Here is a 19,314-nt window from a genome sequence, read left to right as displayed (position 1 = left end):
ACATGATTTATCGACTGCGAATTTAAATATTGTTAGATCGGGCTTCGTTCACGTGGATTAAATGGTGTGGAACTCACTACTCTTATGATTTATGGACTGTGGTACTCCTCGCATTTACTCCTACGCCAATTTTTCGATTGCCATACTTAACAAAGAGTCGGTTGGTAATATGAGAATATCTACATGTGTAGCCATTTTGTTTAACTATACCTCGGTGATAGATGATATGTAGCGCAGCGGTGTATATGGATATCTCAATAGTCGTGTGGAGATAAAGGAGTTTGCTCGATTTATGAATAGACCACTAGGTGTTCCGTTGTTATTTTCTTAGATGTAGCTCCCTAACTGAGATGAAGATGCCTGTTTACATTACAAATATACAGTGTGTGGTTCACTTCAAATTAATAACACAGTCAAGGGAATAGTATTCTGTCCGAATTGTTGAAACTGAAACGGAAATGTGTATTACGGTAACATTTTAAAGAAAAGTTTACTATGTGGGAAAGATCGGCAATATGGATTGCGAAGGGTGGTGTTTTATTCGCCAATTAACCCTCAAAGGTCACACTAGTGCGAATTCGCACCACCTTTTTTTAATAGCTGGCCGTTCTCAGGTAGCAGCAGCTGAGGGTTCTCCCCATCACAATAATTCTTTCTATAGCCCAAACAGTAGAGCCGTACCACAGCTGGTGACAGTCTGTTATTATCCGCCAAACTAGAGAGTCTGAAAGGTCCGATCGGTGCGAATTCGCACTAGTGTGACTTTAGAGTGTGTAAAAGTGATTTATACAGGGTGTTTCAGGATTAAGTCGACAAACTTTAAGGAGATATTCCTCATAAAGAAAATAAGAAAATAATCAAGTATAAATTTTTTCCAGACGCTTCATTTTCGAAATATAGGGCGTTAAAGATTTTTTTAAAAATTCGAATTTTTTAAATAACTTCTAAATGAAGAAGGCTATTTAAGCCAAATTTGGCATGACACATCTTCTTATAAGATGCCATTTTTCCATAGAAGTAGAAGTCCCGCAAGCAACCAGTGGCGTAGCTATGGGGACTCAGACTCATTAAATTATAAAAAAAAATTAATACGGCCCTACTGAAAATAAAAAATGATGCTGTTTTTAGGTAGAAAGGTGTACATTCACTTTTTTCCTAACTCATAGTTTAATGGCAAAATTGATTTTTTGGAAGGGTGCTTCTGGATTCTGTCGATAAACTTTAGGAAGACGTTCCTCATAAAACCTAAAAAATATTGTACCTTTAAAATTGGTCTTAGTCTCGAGTATGTGTGAGTCAAATAAGCCTTTTTGTCTCCCCTTCCCCTGGGTTTAACCAATAGTATTATAATTATTCAGGAGATGCTTCGTTTTTGAGATATAGGGTGTTTCTTTAGAATAAAAAATGGTGAAAAAATAGAAATATTGAAGTACCTAACATCTAATGTGACTATGTCGTAATGCGACAACGTAACGACCTTTGCAATACTCCTAAATTTTTTCAGGCGGTTTGTAGTCACTTCATTTACTTGTATTCTGTATACTTTTAAATAAAATAAGATAGCAAACAATACATGAAAGTTTGTTTGTAAATTGAAACAACCAAAAAAATACCAATTAATATTATACCTAGACAAAGTGAAAAGTGAATCAAAAATGAAATTATTTAAAAAATATTTTGTTTAAAATGGGCGCCTCCGGACTGTAGGAGTATTGCAAGGATCGTTACGTTGTCGGATTACGACATAGTCACATTAGATGTTAGGTACTTAAATATTTCTATTGTTTTCATCAACATCGTTTTTTTTCTAAAAAAATCACCCTATATCTCAAAAACGAAGCATCCTAAATAATGTTAATACTATTGGTTAAACCCAAGGAAATGGGAGACAAAAAGGCTTATTTGACTCACACATTCTCGAGACTAAGACCAATTTTAATAGGTACTATATTTTTTTAGGTTTTAGGTTAGGTTTAGGTTTTTTTAATCGAAAAATTTTACCCCGGTTTTGATATACATACGTTATGGTTCGTTAACAAATAAAGAAGACAAAGGTGCAAAGTTGGCAAAATCCCAATTCGCACTAGTGTTACCTTTAAGGTGGCCCACCCCAAGTGTGACCTTTGAGGGTTAACAATAACAATTATAATCTTTCCCAACATCTCAACTTTTCCAGTAAGATAACGGTCGTGTATATCCCATTAAATTCGACAGTGAAGGATGACTATAACGTTTTTTTTTAATTATTAATAGAACAATTAATGTGATGTTGATTATTTGTTAATTATGGAAAACTTTAATATACTGAGCGTTGTGACAAAAATAAAATTACTAACCTCTTACAAAGCCTTAATGATTTTTTGAGCTAATGTGATAGTTGCAATTCAATAATATTGGAAACATTAATAATTGTTTACCCGATTAGTTATTTGTTTGTATCAATTGTCGCATATATATTTATGCCAATTGATCATCGTCATCCTAGGCTGAAAATGAACTTAGCTCATGAATTTGAACAAACAAATAAATTTCACTTCCAATGTTGTACCATAGATACATTTTTTTAAAGACAATTTTATCAAAATTGTAAAAGTTTTGGTGATATAGATTGGTATACTTATATTAACTTTGATTAATGATGTTGACCAAGTTTGCACACTCTTGTTGACAATATGTCCTGCTCAAAGCAAAGTAGAACTAATAAATATCCAGTATAGTTTAGCAAATACATTATCAACAGAATTAAAGGCAAAAATAATTTCTTGAGAATGTTTAAAAAACGAAGACTTAATGTTAATCTTCAACGTACTAATAATCTTATTAGAAAAGAAATAAAATCATATAAATTATGCTTATGCTTTAGAACATTTAACATGAGATTAGGCGACAAACCTTTGTCAAACCTTTTTCTCTAACTGGGTATTTTCCTACATGGGAAAACATTAAAACTTAATTAACTTAAGAAAAAACAGCAATTGTGGCAGGTATACATCAAATAATTTCCATCTTTGTTGTCCCACAGGGTTCAAATGTTAGCCCACTTTTATTCTTGATTTTCATTAACGATTATATGTATTTGTGCTTTAAAACACATATTGCTGTTTGCGGGCTATTTAAAAATATTTTTACAAAATAAATAAAAATATCTACATTGATTTAAATTTAAATGTATCTAATTTTAAAATTATGAATATTCCTAACAATTTTTGCTTTTAATCCAATACATTTTCATTTCAATATTAACAATGACATACACAGACATTGTTCTGAGATCAAAGGCTTTTGTGTTATTTAGAAATGGTATCTTCAACTAATAAACTAAAGGTATTTTTTTAATTGTTTTACTAATTTTAGTAGTTTGAAGACTAATAGAGCAAATGTTATGATGAAATCAACTTTTAATAATGTGTGGCATTTTATTTTACAATTTGTTGAAAGTATTTGACTTCTGACATTAACTGTAGTACTTTAAGTAAAGTTTTTTCAAAATGTGTATACAGGTACTACTATGATATGAAAGTATCTTCGTATTCTTACATTGTAACTGAAATTTAAATATGTATTTAATTCGTATATTACATCTTCTAACATTTCTTGTAATTGAGTGAAAACCTGTTGGCATTAAATGAAATTGAAAATATGTTTGTGACATTGAATTGAAATGAAAAGAAAATTGTTAAAAATAAGTACATTTTTGTTTCAGATACTGTACGACAGAGCGCAGGAAAAGTTCGTCCAACTACCAAGCAATCAAAAGGTCTTGTAGGGAGAGAGGAAGCCTTTTCGAGGATCCAGATTTTCCTGCTGGCCCTAAGGCACTGTATTGTCACAAGAAACCCCCTCTACAGCCCATAGTATGGATGAGACCACATGTAAGTCTCATGCAATCAGTTCTGTTATTTCACAATTTCTGATATATAATTTGAATTTGTAGTTTTGACTCTTCTGAGGGAATACAATCCAAAAATGTTCAATAAAACAGTATTATAATCTGAAGCTTGATGGGTTAATACCATCATTTGGTAAAAAGTAATTTTGCAGTTTTTTTTATCGAAAATATAGTGATCTTAACTACAAAAAATATCATTGGTTTTTCCTGCACCAAGCCTCACCACAGGCATCTCTTCGTCGGAGATAAACGTCCTTTTCGTGAAGGAGGCACTGAATTGTGGGTGGCAGCTCGATCAAATACCAATTAACGGCTACTGCGGTAGAAAAAAGGGCGCTCGCGCAACTTCCAACGCCCATAAATAACGTCCCACAGTTCCCGGCAACTAAAAGGTCATAAAATCGTTGGGTGACTAAAGAGAAATAAGCAATTAAAGACAAAACTAGGCTCACGTCGCGTTACCTATGACAGGTTGGTCTGGAAATGTGATAATTTATATGGCATTTATTTTAATGATTGGTGGAATGAATACAGCTGTGGACAATAAAACGTTTCCGGCTTAAATTGCGTACGTCTCTGTATAACGCGAGGTTTTGTCGCTTTGTTTTTTTTTAAACTATTATTATTAAATATATTAAAATGCTTTATGTTGAACACTTTTTTTGTCCACGACTGTTCTTGAAAGTATTACAATTTAGTTTCATTAATTTGACTTAAAAGAATTTAAAAAATATTAAAAACTTGTCAGCATCATCCGCTCTGTTTCAATTTCTCAGTTCTACATTCACCCTTTTTCTCAGATTTTTGTAAACTTTTTTGAACCGATTACTTTATTCAAAAGTGTCAAAAGATAAATGCAGATAAATACGCTTACCTGATACGTTAAAAGGTATTATAGTTTTCGAAACATTGAAGAAATGAATTGAAAATAATACATAAACAGGGTGTAAGAAGTTTGACTGCAATTACTTCAGCATAAGACATAGTAATCATAAATGAACAAGAAACTTGTATATTGCAGGGGTGTAAGATTAATAGTTTTCAAAATACAGCGAGTATTAATTAATATTGGCGAGTTTCGTGACAATTGAAATAATGCTTAACCTGCTGAAGTACACCACGTGTACACGCCGCAGACTTGTCCTATGGAAAAAATGTAAACAACTATTATTGTGAAACATTTAGTAACTTTCAAAACAATTATTTTCCAGTTTTTAAATAAATAAAAGAAAATGTATCGATTTTGTAATACGAGAATAGTGTTGTGCTTAAATTTTAGTTCGAATTTTAGTAATTATGACTCTCTTAAAACAGGAACTTTACTTTTAATCAAATTACGTATTTGAAAAATATGTAATTAAAGTACCCAAAAAAGTAAAATTCAGTAATTTTTAAACGCGCAAGTACATAACAAACTACAACATATGCTCAAAATGTCCACCACCATTTTAGATGCACGCACGACACATTCGAATCCAATATTCGCGCACACGCTGGAAAACATCTCAAGAAAAGGAAATGGTGGTACGCAAAAAACACTCCGACACGGTCTATTCTATTGTCACATTGCTCGATATGAATTTTATCGAATATTAAATTTATTACAACGCTAATTATTTTTTAGAATTAAGCATAAAGAAGTTCAAAAAAGTGATAAACATTGTATTTTATGGTATTCTGTGCACGCAGTTGTTAATTTTCGGAAAATTAATGCAAATTTGACAAAAATTGTAAACAAAACTTTGAACCAGAAACTAGATTACACTTTTCCGATGCGCTGGAGGACGTCGAAACTCTTCAGAATTTATTGTCAAGTTTCTGGTTTAGAAGATCAGTCATGCCATGTTAGCCTGTGTAATTTTAATTTTAATCAAGTGTCTTTGTTCGAGAGTATCAAAAACGTTATGTCAAAAATGATGTACTTCAATTAAAATTGGTTTAAAAGTTTCCTGTTGTAATACCTTGAAAAGTGCATTAAAAATTTATAGATGAGTAAAATTTTTTCGAAAATTGAAGAAACACGGGTGTTATTAGATAATCTATAGGACAAAATATGACAATTACGCCAAATTTGCCTTAGTCCAGAGTTACTTCATCTGTAACTTACATTGTTTTTAACTTTCTGAAAACATCCCATACGCAAAGATCTCGAAAGATGCTTGACGTACAGACCGAAACTAAAAAAGATGGGAATGAAATAGTGACAGTCACCCTTTGGAACTACCTGCCTACCCTATAATGCATGATGTGGCAGTTGAATAGTACTGCATAAGTTAGTGCCCAGATGCATTAATTCAAGTTTAAAATATGAATAAGATATCTCGAAAAACGTTTAATATATTACAAAAAATGTTGATATCTACCATTCCTCTTTATTTTATTTATTACACCCAACAGGAGAAACACAATCACAGGATGAATATTACAGCTACAATAAATACACATTAACACAAGAAGCATAAACATTTCAAATAAGTAAAAATAAAAATACAAATTACCAAAAAGTACAAACGTTAATCAGAAACAATGTCAGTCAGTCAATAAAAAAATAGCAGAAAGGTAAAGTTACATAAGAATTAATATATCTAAAAAATCAAAATAACAACAACAGAAACAACAACATAAGTAATACAAAAACAAAAAGGAAATTAAAAACCGATAACTCAATTGTCAGAATAGAAAATTCTTTTAATATGTGCTAGAGAAGTATTGAAAATGTCTAGGCTATTCTCTATATTATGATATTTAAAAAGCATTTGATGTAAAGGGAGACCACCGCAACATGTTTGTGCGCGAAGAAGGAAGACTGAACAAACTATTTGATCGGGCATTTATTCGAAGAACACGGTAATTCATTTGTGTTGTAAGCTCAATGCAATCAATATCGTGGTTGATAATTTTGTACAAGAACATTATCGAGTACATAACCCTCCTCCTAATTAAACCATGCATTTCAGACCTATCCAATAACAACTCCTGAGGATATCCCAGAGCTGCATAGACTCCATCTAATGTCTCCATCATTATCGATTTTTAGGAAAAAATTTATATAAAAAAGGGCCGCTAGTGTCTACTGCACTATATGCCTTGAAAATATCCGGAGACAATTTAGGATCACCCTGTATATTATCACCATGTTTGTTTTTTTTTCTCACTATTAAAATTGAACATCTAGATATCTTGCTCTCGCAGTAACTGGCCTTGTTTTTTTTCTAACATTTCAGTAAATGCGTCCATAATTTTATAAATACTAGTACTCTACCAGTATAGTTTTTACAAACGATGTAACTCCACCGTTGTAATAAAATTGTTCCTATCTTAATGAAAAAATTCCTTATCTTCCCATTATTTAAGCCCTCCACAGATTATCACCGGCCTTTTGCGGCTTCATCAGAGTGGTGTAGCGGCGATTTTTTCCCGCAATAAAATTCGAAAGACCGTTTAAAGATCACGAGATAATGATAGAATTGAAATTTTCAGTTGCCTGCTAACGAGTGATAGGGGATCGCGAGGTGTCGAGGAAAAAGTCTACAAGAGGCGCAGTGGCAAAGCAGATCGTATCGGATCGTGGTCAGTAAAAATCGCTTTGTTTATGTGGGAGGATGGTGTCTTACTAGAGGACCCTTGAAGCCCTCTTGAGAGGTCCAGGTTGCAAAGATAGGTCCAAAGCATTACAATATCAATCAGTGAAAAATGTGAAATTTTGCTTACTCCTTCAGCGCATACGTATTAGGATGGCCCAAAAAAAACGATTTTTTTTTTTCATGTCTCTTGTGAAAATATGTTAGTTTATCATGTTTAAAGAGCCCCCTCAAAAAATCAGCTCAAAAAAAATATTTTAGAGGTTCAAGATTTTTAAAAATACCCAAAATCGTCAAAAAATTGATTTTTTTTTTAATTTTGTTCTCGTTATTTTATCATTTTCTAGGATGAAAAAAATCTCGAATCTGAAAATTTCAAATCGATATTTTAATTTGAAAAGATCGCTCATAATTATTTTTTACTTTAAAAGTAGTGTTCCTAAAAAGTTTTCGAGCGACCTCTAAAAATAAATATCAACGAACTAATAATTTTTTTATTGAATTGGATGAACAAAAGAATAGAAATAAATTTCTCGAGGCAAAATTTACTACCGCATCATGAGTATCAATATATTTATAATTTTTTAATTTTTTAAAATTTAAGTGTCTCGTGATTTATTTCTATTCTTTTTTCATCAAATTCAATAAAAAAAATATATTAGTTCGTTGATATTTATTTTTTAGAAGTCGCTCGAAAACAGGTACACTTCTTTGAAAGTTAAAATAATTTTGAGCGACCTTTAGAAATTAAAATATCGATTTGAAATTTTCAGAATCGATATTTTTTTGAACCTAGAATATGATAAAATAACGAGAAAAAATATTCAATTTTTGACGATTTTGGAAATTTTCAAAAATTTTGAGCGACCTCTAAAATAATTTTTTTGAGCTGATTTTTTGAGTGGGCTCTTAAAACATGATAAACTAATATATTTTCACAAGACACGAAAAAAAATATTCGTTTTTTTTTGGGCCACCCTAATATATACACAATACAAACTGTTTCAAAATTATCATTTTCGGCGATAATTTGTCTGTTGAAAATTTTAATTTTTTTTTAGAGAAATATTTCAAACAATATCACATATTTTCCTCATGCCGTTACATGTAAAGAGAAGTAACCAGGTTATTATACATTTTTCTGACTGTGGCAGTACTGGTGTAAAAAAATATGTCAAAAATGTCAATTTTTTCCTCAAACAAAAACAAAAATGAATTTGCACAATTGTTTTCTGAAAACACCTCGTATTTGGCTCAATGATCATATTTTGACCTTAGTATTTTCTAATTGTATTTGTGTCCTTCATTTAATACCCTGTATACTTGAAATGGTCATCACCACGCTTAGTGTCGCGCGAAGTTTAACAGGACCGTAGTCAGATGACGAAAGAAAATATTAATATGTTTAGAGAAAATATGTCGCAAAGAGCAAGGCTAAGTAGATGATAAAATACCTATATAACTTTAAATGACACCTCTTACCCGAAAAACCTTAGTGTTGTGACAAGGCTTCCTGGCATATTGGAAGGAGTTAAAACATGTTACTACGTGCTTTTCTAAGTTTTCTTTAGTGAAACGGCGACGTTTATCACTTAATATTAACTTGTGTAGGGAAAACGACCGTTGAACGGACAGTATGAGAAATTGTTGAAGCATGAACTATAAATTAATATATTTGCTGGTAACTGCTGATATGTACCAGATAAAACTTTACATATGTTTTTCAAAATGGTGTATCCTAGATTTTCTTCCAACATTCTTTACATTTTTTCTTTTATCGTACTACTGGCTGGGCTTGTATTATTGGCATAGTATATATTTTTTGTACATCATCCATTATATCACAATTGTACATTTAAGGATAGTCCATGTGATTCCAATTTACGGAATTACGGAACTTGGGGTTCTCTAATTTGTTTAATGAAATATTGCTTGAAAGAAAGGCGTCTGTAAGTACATAGAAAAATACAGTGTTCAGCGCTGGACGAGGCATGGCTCTTCAAATGTCTTGTCACTTTAATTTTGTAAAAAGCATTTATAATGCGTTCACACACAGTACAAAACAGGTCATTTCCTTTGATACGTATGTCCCTGTAACCTTCGGGATCAATGTCAAACCACATTTGAAATAATTCCCGTCTATTTCTTTTCTCTTTTGGCATTTTACTTCACTTTTCTCCCCAACTAATAGTTGTTAATTTAAATTATGTTACTATTTATAAATAGTTATTTAAATACACAAGACGAATACAATTTACAGCAGACGTAAAAAAATAAAGGCATCGACGCGACACCAACTACTACAAGATTTCATAAATAACTGAACAGTTCAAAACGCGAGTCAGCTGTGAAAGCCACCGACCCCCACGCCGGCTCTGTTAGACTCTGCACGTGCACTAAGTCTAGTCATCACAATTCCATTAGTAATTCTAGTCCATTAACATTTTGTTTATGTTTTTTTTATCTAAAAGCTACTTTTTCATATGATTTGCAATCATTTATTAAATTCTCTTGTTAACAGTTATTAAACAAATGATGCACACGTATAAGTAAACTGCAACATTAAAACTGTACCTACTGGTGCAGGTACTATACAAAGAAGAGTTCTCAAGAATGCGAAGCTCGCGAAGTAGTTCCTGTTTACATTGTTTTGCTACAACCATAATTATACATCTTCAGATGCGACTACATGACCGTATCATTAATTTATAGCGAGTACAATAAAAGGTTTTATGTGACTGTTTTACTAGGATAAAGGCGTTTCAGTGCGACGTCGTGTAACGGGAGAAAAAACTAGACCTGCATGCGGGATAATAATTGAGTTAGGGATGGACATAGCAAATGGCAATTTTATTGAACTTTTTTTTGTATTTTGATACAATAAGAAGTATTCCGTAAAGGTGGAAGAGATGTAAAGAAACATTTGAAAACACATATTATACCTGAAAAATTAGTAATGAATGATATAAAACACTATTATATAACTCTGGTCACAGAAATTAAGGGATATTAAAAAAAACAAATATTTGGGTGATTTTCAAAGAGCTGTAACTTGGAGGGAAATGATCGTAGAGAAAATAAAGGAAAAGGAAATTGAAGGTTCAAGTTTCTAGTTTTCGGATTTGGAGTTTAAATTTTTTTAGCTTCAACGGTTTTTGAATAAATATTATTAGAAAACCAACGAAAAAGAAAGGGTCTAGCCGTACGTCCTAGCGAAACTGTTATATTGTAGAGGGCGCTAATAGTTGATCGAGTAGATATTAGCTCTATATCTTAGTTAATTTATGAGCTATTTAAAAAAAACTGTCAATAGACGACTTTTTCATTAAAATTTAAGAGGTGCAACATGTCGAAAAAAAAATTTAAAGTGACTGGACCACCTTACGACTACTATGTTGACGCTTTTAATTTGCATTATAATTCAATCTTTGAAAAAATTGCGTTTTGACAGCTCATAAAAAGTATATCAACGCTTGGCGGTGTCAACTAGCCTATTACAATGTTTTTTCTATCTACTTTTATAGTGATTAGCGAATCGAAATTAATTCAGTTTGAGTTAAGATAAAGAATTCTTAATACCATAGTGTAGTTTTATAGAATTAATATATCTACACATTTTTAATGGATTTTTTTTGTCCTCTAGTCTACATATTATTTTTATAAAGTGTTCGTAGACCAGAAATTCGTCATCTGTCCCTTCTGCCATTCATCTTAATATATCTTAATCTTATCTCTTAATTATCTTTAAAAAAAAGTAATGGTTTTTGTTGAAAATAATATGGATTTGATTTACTTATAACTAAATTGTCTAAATTGATTAATCAAAATTTTACTACGGGCGCTCTTAGAATCTTGCAATTTATACAGGGTGTTTCAGAAAGACCTCCCGTAAATTCAGGGGGTGATAGTACGACAAAAAATAAGAATTGTTTGTCTTATGAACTATATGTCTTTCTCCTCTTTTTTCGATATACAGAGCGACAAAATAACACTTTTTAAACAGAATTTCTACGAAAATTTTCAAACGGTGCGAAATATTTTTATGAAATTTGGTATTCCAGAGTTTTTAGGGACGCCAAATACTTACATTGGTTTAATAATTTTTTGGATTTTCCCTAGAGGGCGCTAGTTCCGCTACATTCCTATTACATTTTAGATTCTAGTTTTTTTAAGGTTAGGGTTTTTACCATTCGCGCTCCAATTTCTTATGTACAATTGTATTTTCTAAAAATAATGTACTCTTGTTAGAACTTCCTAATGTGGACCGTTTTCGAGAAAAAAGGCTTTTAATTGAACTCTTACAATATTACGGTGAAGAAAATAAGTGACTTTCCTCAAAGTAGGCTCATGTAAAAACTTATTTATGGATGTCTCATAAACAACGCATACATTCTCAGTAATATTTTAAACTCTATTTAACTTTATATTAAAATGTTTGTGATTGTTAGTGACTGTAGTTAGTAATGACTAATATTTCGCACCGTTTGGAAATTTTCGTAAAAATTCTATTAAAAAAAATTTATATTGTCGTTCTGTATCTCGAAAACAAGAGGAGATAGACATATAGTCCATAAGACAAAAAATTATTCTTTTTTGTCGTACGATCACCCCCTGAATTTACGGGAGGTCTTTCTGAAACACCCTGTATATAGGCTGTAATTATATGATATGTGTATGGGAAATTGTCTTTCACCTACTTGTTTAATAGTTATGCAAGGAGTACAAGGCAAATTCCTTGAGAAATTCAATTTGCTTATTGTTTTTTTCATAAGATATCGTCACAATAGTACACACGTAATAGTGTCAGTATAATATATCATTAGAAATGATTAATTGTAATTCGTTTTGCGACATAAATCGTATATTTAGATCTACAACCCAACAGATATTAAATACCTATAAGTAAAACCAATAAGTAACATAATTACTCTTTTGTTTATCATGTTAACATCGTAAGAACTCAAAATGATGTTAAAATGGAAGAATCATGCCATTTTTTCTGAAAAAATTAGAAGTAATAACATTCATTACACTGATGCTGATAATTTTGTCATATCTTATTATGATGCTCGTTGACAGTGCCAACAACGACCAATAATAATGGCTAGCTCCTTAAGTGTAAATTTGCAATACGGTAAATTTTATTTAAATTAATCAAAGAATCAATTGTTACTTTTGCATCTAAGAATTTTTATTTAGGCCGACACTTGTTTTCTGTTGCTTCGCTTGTTCTTCCTTTGGCAGGGAATTTTAAAAAGTCAACATTTGCAAACTGATTTTCAACCGGACAAGTTTTTTTGATTAACATATAACGGGTACGCACTGCCTTATAAACCTCGTGAAATATGCTAATCCAGGTCATTATTTGTTGGTATAATCTTTGTAGAATTGTTCTGCAATCTAGGTCAGTGTAGGTATTCCTTGTTTTATCTGAAAACGTAAAAATACTTCCGGTGAAAGTACCAGCTAAAAATACATACATGGGGACGTGATACTGAGGAGTCAATTTTTCTTTGTTTAGGCACGTTCGTATTTGTTTAAGAATTTCGCTATTGCAAATATACTGAGAAAAAAATTACTGCACATACATAGTCAATCATAATGTCATTAATTTTAACCACGTATTCGTAAGGCCTAATAAAGACGGACAATCGAAAAAAAATATTTACTCGACCATTTTTTGATTTTTAAATGCACATTTACGCCGAAAAAAAATATTTTTAAATCATTATTTAAACCCCTTTTCGGTCCGGTCCTGACCGTTGACCTACCTACTGTTCTGTCACTAACCTAACTTTAATGCCTATTCTTAACGTTTTCACTGTTCTATTTTACACCGCCACACAGAAAAAAAAAGTTGGGTATACTTTTTATGCGACATATAGTTTTTGTAGTAATTTGGCCTCCTGAACACGAATCTGGGATCAGAATTGGCCCATCACGTCACAATTTTTTCCTAACCTCAAAAAACTTGTGAAAAATAGTAAAAAATTGATGAAAATTTACTGGGAAAATTTGGAAAAAAATTTATTTCCACATCAAATAGTACATTTTTATGTAAAAGACTCTGCTGAATTCAAATCCACTGTCAGAATTGAGCTAGAACGTGTGGTTTTTTTTCTAACCTCAAAAAACCGAGCAGGAATCGCTATTTTCAAATTCTGAGCGGATTTTGACCAGATTTTGTATAAAGGGGTTTTTTGGGTCGCTGATTACGAATATGAATTCACATTGTAAAAATTCAAGATGGCTGATCCAATATGGCGGGTGTACTTTTTTGAAATCCACCGATTTCAGTAAAATTTGGCATCATAAGGATTGCTGGTTGATCTCACCTTCATTAATCACACATCTGGAGCCAGATTTTCATAAATCAAGGTAAAATTTGTAGGCAGAGTCATAATTTTAGGCCGAGTAGGCGGCATTTTTTCGGCAAAGTCACATTTTTAGATTGAAGGCATAAGCAGATGCAGTGATGTGCTGTGTGGCAGTAATGTGTCCTTTTCCTTGAACTTTAAAATTATTAAGAAATAAAAGCATCTAAATGCCATAGGAAAACTGCATAGTAGTTAAAAAAATCTGATTGGAAAACCATAAGCCCATGCACGACTAAATAAATGAAAGAATAAAGTAGAAACTTTTTTGTCTTGTCCCATGGAAACAAGCACATCACACTACACATCATTACATGTGTAGAGTCCTTAAGTCATTTTTTTAAGCGAAGTCACATTTTTAGACGGAGTGGAATCTTTTACCTTGATTTATGAAAATCTGGCTCCAGATGTGTGATTAATGAAGGTGAGATCAACCAGCAATCCTTATGATGCCAAATTTTACTGAAATCGGTGGATTTCAAAAAAGTACACCCGCCATATTGGATCAGCCATCTTGAATTTTTACAATGTGAATTCATATTCGTAATCAGCGACCCAAAAAACCCCTTTATACAAAATCTGGTCAAAATCCGCTCAGAATTTGAAAATAGCGATTCCTGCTCGGTTTTTTGAGGTTAGAAAAAAAACCACACGTTCTAGCTCAATTCTGACAGTGGATTTGAATTCAGCAGAGTCTTTTACATAAAAATGTACTATTTGATGTGGAAATAAATTTTTTTCCAAATTTTCCTAGTAAATTTTCATCAATTTTCACTATTTTTCACAAGTTTCTTGAGGTTAGGAAAAAATTGTGACGTGATGGGCCAATTCTGACCCCAGATTCGTGTTCAGGAGGCCTAATTACTACGAAAAATATATGGCGCATAAAAAGTATACCCAACTTTTTTTTTCTGTGTGGCTGTGATTAATCATGAGTTTTTAGTATTACATACATATGTTCAAGTAGGTAATCATTAAGTTTGTAGTACGTATACCTCATGGTGTGACTTATTTCTTTTCAGAGTTGTATGGTACTTACTTATTTAAAATGATAAGTACAGCCAAAAAACGCTCACTCATTCGTCCATAAAGTTGATATCGGTTGCACTTTGATTTTGAAAGCATTTGCAAGACTGGACGAGACGACGACTAGGAAATCAGCTGTTTCACTACAAGTGAAGCGCCGAGTTAACGAGAGTTTTATTTTTTAAAAGGTCGAGTAATTTTTTTTCGATTTTCTATCTTTACTAGGCCTTTCGAATACATGGTTAAAGTTAATGATATTTATAACTGAAACACCCTGTATAAAATCTTTTATATAATTGGGATTATTTTTCTTAGGTATCAGGTTCTAGTTTGACCGCTGGTCAAAAAAGATAAGAAAACAGCAGCAATAATTTTTTATTAAAATTCTAACGTTTCGCTCCCGATCTGGAACTTCTTCAAAGAATATTTTTCAATTTAAACACATTATTTTGTACAAGTCAATATTAAAAACCTAAGAGCAACCAATTCCATGTATAATATAAAACCCAAAAATTTATACGTGGTTTAGGAGGCTCAAAGCTGCTTCTAGTTTTAGTGTTTCGGTTCGCTGTGGTTAATGCACGCGTCGCATAGTACACGGGTAGTGTCTGATGTCAGTGTGAGAGATAGTACAAAGGCTTTAAGGATAAGGACAAAGCAGGTATTAATTTAAAGTAAATAAAAAACAACTTCCTTACAACAAAACAATGTAAGACTAAAAACTATTGCAAACTATTGCTCTAAACAAATTAAAATCACTAGTCAAAGAATTTCTGAACTAAGAAACGAAGAAAAATTTAAAAACGTTTTTAATTATGCGAAAAATAGTATTAGACTACCAAGTAAACGGGACAAAAGTTGCGACGAATTAGAAACATTTCCGAAATACATTTCCCGTCATACTCGTTTTGGGAATTTACATGATTTAATTTTTTTTGCTTTAATAGATTCCTCAATATTTCCCGATTATGCAAAAAATTTCCCGAAAAATCGTTTGAATGTTTATTACAAATGTATCCAAACGTTTTTGAAATAGATAGGTTGAAAAACGATCTTAATATTTTGTATAGAGACAAACAATTTCATAATTTAGAAGTTCAAAAAAACGATAGAAATATTATGCAAGGAATTTAAAATGGTATTTTCGAAAACATACAAGTTGTTTTGCCCAGTTTTAACAATTCCTGCAACAAGTGTCTGGGTAGAAAGAAACTTTTTGTATCTTAATCGCATTAAGACTTACCTAGATACCTACTTAAGAAATACGATGACACAAGAGTTCCATATGCATTTAGTCGCTTGACCTTGAAAATTTTTTTTTTCTTGCCCACTTAGTAAAAAAGCCACAGGCCTCACCTATTCACAAGCCGCACTGGCATATTATACTGTACACAGTATACCTTGCATATTGAATCTTTGTACTTGGCGGTTGGTCGAGAAGTTTTTGAAACATTGCCAAAATCAGAAATTCGTTACGTTTTACACCCTGTAAAGTCCGTTTAATATAGACCTGTAAAAATATCCATCAACAGATAAAATCTCGAGCTCACCATTTCATTTAATAAGACGCGCACTTACGTTTTAATATAGAGGAAATGCTGAAATTAATTAGATCGCCTAGATCGCTTCCTCTTGACAATTTCACCGCTCGCGAACGTTAAGGAAGCGATTAGAAGCCAACCATGCGTATTATGAGACGTACAGATGCGTACCGGTGATGTCTCTCTCGGCTGACGATACACTTTGTTGGGCAACGCTGATTTATGTGTGTCGAGCGTTGGAGTTGCCGAGAAGCAGCCGTTTTCTGCCCGTTCTAAGCACTTGGAGTTTGTTTTTATGCGATGTGCCTAGAATTATTTAATTTTCTGTTGTTTACTTTTTCATCTTGGATTTAACAATAATAAGGTAATATAATAAAGCAGTAATAATAAGTAGTTCATGAAGAATAGTATGAAAAGAGGCAGACAAATGTGTGCCCGTAAAAATACTTAAAGTGGATAAGTTATCCAAGAGAAACCGCAAGAACGCCAAGTGTTTTAACAAATCTCTCGCTGTTTCTCCGAAATAGAAGGTCTTGCTCCCTCTATCATATAGCATCGCTTAGGGATTGTCTTGAACCAGTGAATAGCGTTTATACATGTTAAAATTAATAACATAGGGTGTTTCTAAAACATGGCACCATCTGATATTCCATTTAACGAAAGCAGATTTGTGTAAACAAACGCTTGATTTTTATGCAAAATGGTGGTTGTGGTATTCCTTTATTTAAAGTTGTCTTTGTGAAAATAAAGTCTACATTATACATATCATAATATCCCTGGATTTGAATATAAATTTGTGTATGTTTTTAAACAAGGATATTTTGGGTATACTTTAATAGAATACTAATTATTTTCTATTTTATTAAGTATATTGTAAATTTTAAATATTTTCTTTACTATGAATTTCTAGAGGGGTCAGCGACCCAGTGCCCCCCGCACCAGCCGCCAGTGCGTCCCAATTTATTAACTTTGAGGGTTAAATATCATTCTAATTCTACGGTAAATAAATTGTAATCATTTAATATTTTTTTGTTGCAGGAAATCTGTCAGAGGCCTCACTTCATGGGAGAAGCTACTGGTGATAATTCGCGATTTTCTGTAGAAGCCGGCGAACTGGGAGACCAGTGGCTTTTGGCGGCTGTCGCCTCTTTGGCCTTGACTCCCAAATTCCTGGAGAGGGTGATTCCTCCCGATCAAGGATTTGAAAGCACCAGTTCTTACTGCGGAGCATTCAGGTGAGTCAGAAAAGTGTCCTTATAATGGTAGAAGTTTCTGAAAATCAGAAATTTAAAAAATATATACAGTGTGATTCATAAATGGTGACCAAAAATGAAACTTCGTATTCTTTGGTGAATTTTGAGAGGAGTCTTTCCTATATAAGTTTTAGGCTTAATAAGTGAAATAATTTGAAATTGGGTACATGTATTTTATATAAACATTGACCAAAATTTTTCCAAATTATTTCACTTACTAGTTTTTAAATTATTTAAAAAAATTAAAAATATTTTTTGAAGGTTAACACCCTGTATCTTTTTAACGAAACGTCCTAGATAAAAACTTTATAGGAAAGATTCCCTTTAAAATTCACCAAAGAATACGCGGGTCCATTTTTGGTCACCATTTGTGAATCACCCTGTAAAATCTTTAAAGTACGATCTTCTTAAAGCAAATCCTACTTTGGTGTCTGAACGTGTCTTTGCGTAATGTGGTGAATTTTTACCGTTGAGTGAAATTACTTTATAAAATTTCTTCAGTTTGCTTTAAAAACCTCCAAAAATATTTGGTAAATTGTGATATTTCTACCTATAACTTGAAAATCTGTCCCTTTAGACACTGGGTTTATAAGAGTTTTCTGTCTAAAACCCTTTGAAATTATAGCATTAATTTAAGAAATTCTATACAGGGTGTTTGTTAAGTCGATGCATTCCTTGCAGGAGGTTCTAGTAAAAGTGATTTGTGATATATTTCCTTAATATACCATATTCCGAAAACGCTTAGTTTCTGATCTACAGGGTGATAAAGTTTAAATAAAAAAATGCATATTTATAAATATTGCGGAAACCACACAAAATATTTTAATGAAATTTTACAAGCTTTGACAATTAACAACAATATGTGTTTTACGATAAAAATATTGTTTTTAGTTTCATCAGTGGCGTGCGCATAGGCACGTCTTATTTTTAAAGAAAAAAATGATACGCCACTGATTTTTCTTAAAAATTAAAATTATTTTTCAATTCCATGTTCAATTTGGAAGAGAAAAGGTATCTCGACTGTTTTTCTTAAGACGCACCGTTTTCGAGTAAAAAAATGAAAATCGATTTGTTGCATGGCATAATACGGTTTCAATGCACTCAGCTTTTTTTTGTACCAATATTATTACAAAAAATTATTATTCCTCGCAGTTAACATCAGTTTAAAAAAATTTTATCAGTTTTTAGATTTACTATGCACTATCTAAACAGAAATTAACAAGTTGGCTGTGCACTCGTTTTTTGTTATTGTTTGAAAAAATTAATAATAGCTGTCATTTTAACTGTTTGAGTGTGAAGCAGTGAAGTGCATAATTTGCTATTTTTCAAATTATTGAAACCGAATTACGCCATAAATCGATTTTATTTTTTTTACTCGAAAACAGTGTGTCATAAGAAAAACAGTCGAGATACCTTTTCCCTTCCAAATTGAACAAGGAATTCAAAAATAATATTTATTTTAAGAAAAATCAGTGGTGTATCATTTTTGTCTTTAACAATATTTAGAGACGTGCCTATGCGCACGCCACTGGTGAAACTGAAAACAATATTTTTATCGTAAAATATGTATTATTGTTAACTGTCAACGCTTGTAAAATTTCATTAAAATATTCCGCAATATTTATAAATTTGCATTTTTTTATTAAAACT

The 19,314-nt window shown here is 32.0% G+C and overlaps 1 protein-coding gene across 2 annotated transcripts in view; it reads left to right on the top strand.

Annotated features, from left to right (window-relative positions):
• The window catches only part of LOC108906240 (calpain-9-like), a 287,355-nt gene that overhangs the window by 210,022 nt on the left and 58,019 nt on the right, over positions 1–19,314 (top strand). For both annotated transcript variants that reach the window (XM_018709456.1, XM_018709464.1), the window contains 2 exons: positions 3,704–3,872; positions 17,450–17,646. In XM_018709456.1, the coding sequence (XP_018564972.1) occupies positions 3,704–3,872; positions 17,450–17,646 (366 nt within the window). The remainder of the gene's footprint in view (positions 1–3,703; positions 3,873–17,449; positions 17,647–19,314) is intronic.

The sequence above is a fragment of the Anoplophora glabripennis genome, unplaced genomic scaffold (assembly GCF_000390285.2).
Source record: "Anoplophora glabripennis isolate ALB-LARVAE unplaced genomic scaffold, Agla_2.0 scaffold21, whole genome shotgun sequence".
Lineage (NCBI taxonomy): Eukaryota > Metazoa > Arthropoda > Insecta > Coleoptera > Cerambycidae > Anoplophora > Anoplophora glabripennis.
Note: the sequence above shows the minus strand (reverse complement) of the source record. Positions and strands in the feature narration are given on the sequence as shown.